The sequence below is a fragment of the Galeopterus variegatus genome, unplaced genomic scaffold (assembly GCF_000696425.1).
Source record: "Galeopterus variegatus unplaced genomic scaffold, G_variegatus-3.0.2 Scaffold438, whole genome shotgun sequence".
NCBI classification, from domain to species: Eukaryota; Metazoa; Chordata; class Mammalia; order Dermoptera; family Cynocephalidae; genus Galeopterus; species Galeopterus variegatus.
This window is the reverse complement of record NW_007726549.1, coordinates 113,537-122,779: the sequence shown is the minus strand read 5'-3', so window position 1 is coordinate 122,779 and position 9,243 is coordinate 113,537. Positions and strand designations below refer to the sequence as shown.

Here is a 9,243-nt window from a genome sequence, read left to right as displayed (position 1 = left end):
TCTCAGGATCGCGCTGTTTCCTGACGCGGGCGCTCCAGACCCGTCGCCATTTTGAATCAAACTTTTTAACTTTCTAATGTAGAAATTTAGTGCTTTAAAGTACTGTTTTAGTGGCAGCCCATAAAGTTTGATATTTTGTGTTTTTATTTTCATTCAGTTCAAAAAAAAAATTTTTTTTTTCTTTCTTTATTTGGTGGCTAGCTGGAACAGAGACCCAAACCCTTGACCCTGGTGTTATCAGCACCATGCTCTAACCAGGTGAGCTAACTGGCCAGCCTTCAAAATATTTTCTAATTTCCCTTCTGCTTTATTCTTTCACTTATGAGTTATTTAGAGGTATATTATTTAGTTTCTAAATATTTGGGATTTTCCAGATATCATTCTCTTGTAGATTTCTAATTTAATTACATTGTGATCAGAGAACATACTTTGTGGGACTTGAATCCTTTTAGATGTACTGAGACTTGTTTCATCTATTTGGATGGGTTACTAGCTATAACTCTGTTTTATTATTTCAGTGGTTGCTTTTGGGTTTCTAGTGTACACACTTCGCTTTGTACCACATATTCTACCTTGAAGTGATTCTCTAAGCACCTTATCACAGCACACGTCCAACTTTCTTTCTGACTTTTGTGTTATCGTTACCGTACATCTTGCTTTCACATATGCTGTCAACCCACTATTACACTGTTACAGTTTTTGTTAAGTAGTCAGTTATCTTTCAGAGATCCGAACAGTGGGACAGTAAACCTTACGTGTCTTCCCTTGCGGTCAGCATGTCTGGCAGGGCTCATTCCTTCACGCAGGTCCACACTCCGGTCTGGTGTCATCCTCCCGTGGCTTGAAAGACTTTCCTTTTTTTTAACATTGCTTATGGGTCTCCTGCTGATGAATTCTTTCAGCTCTGGTATGTCTGCAACAGTCTTTATTTTGCCTTCATTGTTAAAAGTTATTTTTGCTGGCTGGAGATGTTTTCCTTTCTTCTTTAAAGATGCTGCTGCGCTGTCTTCTCACGCGTGTTGTCCCAATGAGAAATCCAAAGCTATTCTTACTTTGTTCCCTGGGACACACATGTTTTCTTTTCCGTCCTCTGGTTGCTTTTAAGACTTTCTCTTTATCACCACTTTTAGCCAGTTTGTTTATAAGGTGCCTTGATGTAGTTGCTTACATGTTTCCTGTGCATGAGGTTCATTAAACTTGTTGGGTCTACATACTAACAATTTTCATCAAATTTGGAAAAATTTTGGCCATTATTTTGTCAGATACTTTTTCTGCCTTCTTCTCTGTTGGGAACTCAATTTCATATATATTAGGTCACTTGAAATTGCTCCATAGCTCACTGATAACTTTTCTCTTCTGTTTTTCATTTTGGAGAGTTTCTATCTCTGTTAGGAAGTTCACCAATCTTTTCTTCTGCAATGTCTAAGTGTAATCCCATTCAGTGTATTTTTCATCCTATACGTTATAGTTTCATCTTTAGAAGATTGGTTTGGGTCTTTTAAAAATATATTCCATGTCTCTATCAAACTTTTTTTTTTTTTTTTTTTTGTCTTTTGTCTTTTTCCGTGTCCGGCAACGGATCGCAACCCTCAGTGTTGCCCCCGTACCGGACCGGGGACCGGCAACGGGATCGCAACCCTCGGTGTTGCTCCTGCGCCTCGCTCAGCCAGTGAGCGGGAACCGGTCTGTATGTGGGATCCAAACCCTCGGGCGGGAGCGCTGCCGCGCTTCCCCAGCAGCGCACTATCCAGTGCACCACTGGGCCGGCCCTCTATCAAACTTTTTTTTTTTTTTTGTCTTTTGTCTTTTTCCGTGTCCGGCAACGGATCCCAACCCTCAGTGTTGCCCCCGTACCGGACCGGGGACCGGCAACGGGATCGCAACCCTCGGTGTTGCTCCTGCGCCTCGCTCAGCCAGTGAGCGGGAACCGGTCTGTATGTGGGATCCAAACCCTCGGGCGGGAGCGCTGCCGCGCTTCCCCAGCAGCGCACTATCCAGTGCACCACTGGGCCGGCCCTCTATCAAACTTTTTGAACATCTGAAATACAGTTATAATAACTGTTTTACCATATTTGTTGCTAATTCTAACATCTGTGCCAGTCTTGGGTCAGGTTCAATAAATTGATTTTTCTCCTCCTTATGGATTATGTTTTCCCACTTCTCTGTATGTCTGATAATCTTTGATTGGATGCCAGACATTGTGAATTTTACCTGGTTGGTGGTAGATATTTTTATATTCCTATAAATATTCTAGAACTTTGTTCTGTTATGCAGTTCCAAGTTACTTGGAAGCAGTTTGATCCTTGTGCATCTGCTTTCAAGATTTATCAGGCCAGACTGCAGCATTGCTCAACCTCGGGTTAATTATTCCCCTTTTTTGAGGCAAGACCCTTCTTTGTCCTCTAACCAACGTCTGTGAATGATCAGCCTGACCATCGGGAATAGCGGGTTAACACTCAGCTGGAACTCGCGGAGACCCTCTGTAGGTCTCCAGAGCTTTCTGTCTGCACAGCTGTCTCCTCTCTGGTCCGTACTCTTGGGAACTCTAGTGGCCTTGGTCTTCCTGGACTCGCAGTGACTTCTCCTCAACTCAGGGAGTCCGCCTGGATTTCCCTAGAAACTCTTTGGAGGCAGTGATCTAGGCCACTGTGGGACTCACCTCATTTACTTCTGCGCTGCACGGACCACTGTCCTTTGCTGCCTGATATTTAATGTCTTGAAAACTGTTGTTTCATATATTTTATCCATTTTGGCTTATTTCAAGCAGGAGGATATGTCTAGTTCCTGTTACTCCATCTTGGCCAAAAGTGCCATGTGTCTTAAGCAGCCCCTTGGATATGGCCGGATGAACATTCTGTCACTCCTGGGAATCCCAGTAAGACTTGTGGAGAACTGGGAGAAGGCAGGTCTACCGGCCACAGAACAGCTGAGGCTCATTCTTGGGTGTGCTTTAACAAGTTCCCACCTCGAAATGTCCGTTGTGTTCAGCTTCATGGAATTCCACCCAGATGCAGACATGTGGGGATGAGAACCTCTGCCTGGCTCCTGCCCACTTCACCCTGCAGCCTGCCCCTGGTAGCAGGGTAGCAGCATCTAGGGGCCTGCCTGGCTGTTTCCTCTCAGTCTCCAGAGGGCCCTGCCCACCCACACAGGTGCAGGTCTGAGGCTAGAGGTAGCTCTGCTCCTGGTAACGGAGGGAGTTACTATTAAGTTGGAGCGACGCTTGCTCGGGCCCAAGTGCCTCCATGAGCAACAAATTACAAGGTCTGGGGTGGTCCAGAACCCAGTAAGATCCACCGAGCCCCCTGTGCTGACTTTCAGAAGTGTCTGTCTTGCAGCAGTCTCAAGCAGCCCACCACACCTGGGCCACCAGCCCACCCCTCACTCCCCTCTGGGGCTCAAGTTGGGGAAATCAGGTAAAAGGCAAATGTTGCTTTGGAACAGAGCACAGTCAGGCGGGCCCTCCTCGTCTCAGTTATTGCCCTGGTTCTCTCCCAACTGTGAGGCAATAATTATCCTATTAGTTTAATATCAGTAGCAAACTGGACAAAGGGGTGGACAGACAACCTGGCCTCAGGCAGGAGCCATGCTCACTAGTATCAGAGTTGATGTGAATGAAACACGTTTTATTTCCAAGTAGACAGTAATAAGTGTCCAATCTGTCAAACCAGTGAGAGCTGACACGCATGCAAGACACACGTGTGAGAGGCCCATTTTTTCCTTTCATGTGAGGTCTGTTTCATTTTCAGCAATGTGCTATTTTTTTGCTTTACAGGTGATTTTTTATGTTACTCCTGTGCTGGAGAAGCAAACTGGCCTTCTGACCTGGCCCTTGGCCCAGCTAGTCCGGGTACAGACAGCAAGAAGAGCCCAGGGAAGGAAGCAGACTCCACTTGCCCTCCTCGGACTCACAGGAGCACAGAGTAACCAGACGCTGCCCCGAGGCCCTGTGGCTTCAGAAGGCGGCTCAGACAAGCACAGACATGAGGTACAGTACAAAAGAGCCCAGAGGACAGCTGTGACCACCAGTGTGATGTGCTGGGCTGGCTGGCACCAGGACAAGCCCTCTGTGAGCCTGCCCAGGAGAGAGCCCCAGGAACTGCAGAGGCTGCTGCGTCCCTGCCCCTGCACCTCCGATCCCTCTGCTTCCTTCTTTCCAGACCAGAGGTACCCAGATAAGAGATAGTCTTCTCGGGACAAGGAAGAAGGCAGGCAGGAAAAACACAGAAGCCAATTCCGGCATCACAGGAAGGCAGAACGAGCAAGCTGGGCGCCCGTTTATGAGCCTCTGCCTGGGCTGGGGAGGGTGCAGGCTGCAGCCCACATCTATGAGGAGACCTGCTGGGGATGGGGCTCAGAGGGGCTGGCGGGGCTGGACAGAGAAGCCAGGAGGTGTAGACACGACACATGGTGACCATCTAAACCAGCAAAGCAGAAAGAGGAATCCTTTCAAAACTTAGGTTCTAACATGTCACTCTTTTGCTCAAAACCCTCCAGTGGCTTTCCACCTCCCTCCAGGTAAAACCCAGTGCCCTGTGGTGGCCTACAGAGCTGTTCCCGCACCTGCCCCCGGCCCCTCACTTGCTGTGAACACGTCAGGCGTGGCCCTGCCAGGGTCTCTGCGCCTCTAGGACGCTCTTTCCTTGATGTCCACATGCAGTGCCCTCCCTCAGCCCCTTCAAATGCCACCCACCTCATCACACTGCTGAATTCCTGACCCTCACTCAGGTAGACCCTGACGGCACAGCACGTAACTGTCTTGCACACCACGTTACTGCTTGGCTCTCCTAACAGAAGGTCGGTTCCGTGAAGGCAGAGTCGTGTCTGTTCATTGTCTGTTTGAGAACTTTTCATCTCCCCTGTTTAGAGCGGTGCCTGGCATGTAGCTGATGCTTGAAAAATATTTGCAAATGGGCTGACCAACAGGAAGAGTCCTCTCCCCAGGCACGGAGCACTCAGAGACCCATCTGTGCAGGATTTAGAACTGCTTTGGGCATTGAATTCCCAGGCCTGGCCAGAGCCGTGGGCCCTATAGTCAGTGGGAACTTCAAAAATGCCCACGTCTGTAACCACCTTATTCATCTCATGTCAATCTAGTGGCCTGTTGCTCTGTAGGACACAGATGGGGCACAAACAACACACACTCCTGCTGCTCTGACTCACTGAAACAGCACAGGGTTACAGAAGAGCCACATCACACAGAAGGGATGTTGTGCCACTTGGCTCCCCGAGCTTTGCGGCTCTCCTCAGCTGCCCTTCCTTTCTTTCCCCTCTGGGTTGGGAGCTGTCCTGCTTAGCAGTCCCTGCAATGCTCCCACCAGTCCCCGAGGGGTCCCCTTGGATGTGGACCACTGTCCACAGCCCTCTATGGTGGACCTGAAGAGTGAGCAGAGCACACGCAGCAGGCAGCCACTACGAGGTGACACTGTGCACACGTACACATGCGTGCACATGTGCACATGTACGCACACACACACATGCCCATGACACAGCCATGAGGCATGGGCGGCGGGCGGTCCTCAGGACATGCATCAGCAGAGGCCGATGGCTCTGGTGCCCCTGGCCATGTGGAGACAGTGGGGATGAGCGGGGTGACAGGAGGGCAGACTGCAGTCAAGGGGAGGTCAGTGGCAGAAGAGAGAGGCGGCATGTTTCCGGAGACCCAGGATGTCGGGGAGGACAGTGACAGAGGAGGCCCTGTGCCGAGCCTGGAGCTCCCCACACTGCTCCCCGCCCAGGGCACCATGCGTGGCCACAGGTGCCCAGCAAGCCATGCGTGGCAGCGATGGCCGTGAAGACCAGGAGCATGGGGAGCTTCACATTGCCTCGCGTCTGCTCAGGGTGACGCATCAGGCACCAGAGGAAGCCGTGTCACAGCTTTAAAGTATTTTCCCCAAGGTCTGTAAGGAATCTTAAAGATCCAACCCAGCTTGCTGGTTTTAAAGAGGAGGAGACATCTGAGCCACACAGGAGTCGGCAGGGAGGAAAGGATAGAATCCAGCCTCCCGACCCAGCACCCCGGCTACAGAGAGGTGCAGGAGGCGCGGGGAGCCCGGCCGCTGCTTCACACCAGTGCCTGCTTCCCGGCTCCCCTCCTTGGCTGGCTAGGTCACACTGAGGCTCCCTGCCATGCCGAACCACAGCAAACACAGCAAGGGGAGAGAGGGGATGAGGACCGAGGGAGAGAGGAAAGGGGAGACTGGGTTCGCGGAGGAGCACCGGCGAGTCCTCGGGCCATACTCTCACGCCTTCCTTCCCAACCACCCAAGCACTGAGTATGGTCCAGATGGGGACGCTGGGCCCCTGGTAGGGCCCGTGACCTGCAGAGCACCACACATAGCCACTGCACCTGCTGGCCAGGGCACAGCTGCAGAGTCATTGTGACAGACCCAAAGGGAGGAGAGACGGGCCGCCTCTCCTGAAGACACTCACCATTCACCTGGGAGGGCGACAGCGAGTAGTCCCGGTCTGCGTGCCGCCGCTCCGGCTTCAGGTTGCGGCTCTGCCTGCCCGAGCCCTCCACCATGCTCACGATCTCAGCGCGGTCGATGCTCCGCAGGGCCGCGTACAGGCTCTCCACTGCCGGGAGAGGGAGGAGAGGCGGTGGGGAGCGAGTTCCGACTGTCCCAGGGCAGCGGCTCTGAGAACTGGGCAGGGGCCCAGGAGAAGGGGAGGTGGAGGGAGGTGTCCTGCTTTGTCAGAACCCAAACAAACTGCCTCTTCGCAGGGTTTTTTTACACGGCAACATATCTTTTCCAAATGCTAACAGTGGCCAATTTCCAAGCACAGAAAGACTGTTTGTTGTTTTGGGGGTGGTTTTAGTAACCTAAGAGGAATCCTACAAGACAATGAGGGTGAGAATGACTGGACTCAGTGCTTTTGAATTTCTGGCCTTGCCAGTTGATCTGACATACAAGTGTAGACAATTCCTCCCAGTGTTTTGAGCACGGGAATTTGGCTGAGGAGGAGCAGGAAAGGGAATGTAGACAAATCCCCCCTGGAGTGGAAAAAGATGCTCCTGGAGCTGTTCCAGCTGGGGCTCGGCTCTCCACGCTGCCCTGGGAGGGGACACTTGTGCACTTGAAGATGAGAGGCACAGGGAGCAGGAAAGGGAATGTAGACAAATCCCCCCTGGAGTGGAAAAAGATGCTCCTGGAGCTGCTCCAGCTGGGGCTCGGCTCTCCACGCTGCCCTGGGAGGGGACACTTGTGCACTTGAAGATGAGAGGCACAGGCCCCACGTATGTGCTGACACCTAGGGATCCTGGAGTGATTTCGTCTCATTCCAAGGGAGGGAGTGAGACTGCGGTCAAGATTCTCTGGTAACCAGTGTCCTCTGGCAGGACTGCCTAGAAGACCTGTGGACCATGAGAACGATGGCGCGTGTGGGTATGTGAAAGAGAGAAAGACAGACCAACTGAGACAGAGAGACAGAGGGACAGAGGCTGGCTCCAGAGGCGCCATCACGAGTGGGGCTTGAGGAAGTGGCTCTGGCGAGGGTGGCCAGTGGAAAGGGAGGGCTTGCTGTGCCCAGCCGGACTCACTCTTTGCGGATTCTCCCTCCCGGATGACCCAGAGGTTCAACAAGGCTGTGCTCTGCTCTAGCAAGGAGTTGGGGTTTTCTACGCGGATCCTGTTGATGTCTTCCACGCTGAACTGTAGCTCCCGCGCCAACTCTGTGAGCAAAGAACCACGAGCAGGTGAGCCGAGCTCCACCCCTGGCCTGGGCACTCTGCAGTGAGGGTGCCTCATGGGCAGCACGGGGAGCTGGGTGCAGGCTCTCTCTGCATGTGGTGTTTCTTCTGACCGAGAAATGCCTACTGAAATGCCGGCACCCACGTCTTTGTATCCCCAGGACATGGGGCAAGGCAGCTCGATCCATAGCTGGTGAGTAAATGAATGAGTGGACGAGTGCCCTTTCTTTCTCTCATGGCTTCACACATGTGCTGAGGAGCAAAACCTGTCAGCAAGGTCAGCAGCTGCTGCAAGGTCACGGGGCAAGTCAGCCCCAGCCAGGAAGGGGCTGAGTCTGCTGATGCACACGCCAGGTAAAGGCAAGGTGCACATTTAAAATGAAAATACAAGTCCCACCCAGATGCAAGGCAGTGACACAGAGCGGTCGCCGCCCTGTTATTTTTACTATTGTTTCTCACAGGTGCTTTAGAAGGAGAACAGCATCAGAGTCTCCTTCCAAGGGTGAGGAAGACTGGAGAGAAGTGATAGTGAGGATCAGAACACACACATGCACACGCACACCCCAAGCAGCAGCAGCAGCACGTAGAGAATCAGCAGTCCCGGCACTTTTGAGTTTGTGTCGGGACGCCGCCTTTCAGCTAATTATTGCTAAGGTGTCTGAGCTTGTCTGAAGAGCCCTGCAGGGTGAGGGAGTGAGGAAGTCCGTTCATATAAAAGTTAACAAAACCAAAATAAACAAATCAATAAAAAGGAAAGGAGGGAGAACTGAGTTCCAGGGTCTGTGGCCAAGCAACACGCGTCGTGAGCCTTCACTGTGTCAGCCTCAGTCCCATCGTCCTCCCCATTGTCGCGGGGCATCTGGTAGCTTTCAGCGCAGCCAGAGCTGGGATAGCTTGAGAGCTGCCCTCTTCTCCCTCCTTCTCCGCAGCAAAGCCAGCCTCTGAGAAAAGGCAGTGTAGAGTGCAAGGCGTGGTGGACAGGCAGCCAGGAGGCACGGATTTTGTGTGTCTGTTTTGTTTGCTTTTCTGGGTTTGGTCACTAAGTAGCTACCTAACCAAGTCACTCTGGCAGGATCTCAATTTTCTCATCTGTAAAATAAGGTGAACTAGATATATTCTAAGGTCTCTTATGACCTTAGAATCATGTCAAACTTGCTTCTTTCTTACAGAGGAAAGCCAGACAGAAATGGAGAAGGGGGCTCCCCTGCCCACTGGCACCCAGTCGTGTTGCTTGGACAACAAACCTCCTCGAGACACTCACAGACCAGACACTCAGTGGACAATGAAGGGAGGCTGGAGGAGCTGTCACGTGCTGCTCACTCGGGGGAAGAGGTGCGGGGTAGGTGTGGCCAAGCGCTTTCTGCCCAAGTGCCCCGACTCACCTGCCCAGCTGAGGCCGAGGTGCTCTGATATAATAGCCAGCTTCATATCTGCTCGGTCTGTCCCACTGAGGAAGCCTGGAAAGAAACGACCAGAGTGGACTGGACAGGCATAAGCAGACGGCCCTGATGGGGGCTCGGATCACATGGCAGACCCCCGTGTGCACCAGA

General features: G+C 52.1%; 1 protein-coding gene across 1 annotated transcript in view; it reads right to left on the bottom strand.

Moving 5' to 3' along the window:
* Positions 1 to 9,243, bottom strand: part of ANK1 (ankyrin 1, erythrocytic) — a 67,633-nt gene that overhangs the window by 25,878 nt on the left and 32,512 nt on the right. Inside the window, exons 33-35 of the mRNA XM_008568761.1 lie at positions 9,076 to 9,150; positions 7,544 to 7,675; positions 6,433 to 6,579 (exon numbers count right to left, since the gene is read on the bottom strand). Coding sequence (XP_008566983.1) covers positions 6,433 to 6,579; positions 7,544 to 7,675; positions 9,076 to 9,150 — 354 coding nt within the window. The remainder of the gene's footprint in view (positions 1 to 6,432; positions 6,580 to 7,543; positions 7,676 to 9,075; positions 9,151 to 9,243) is intronic.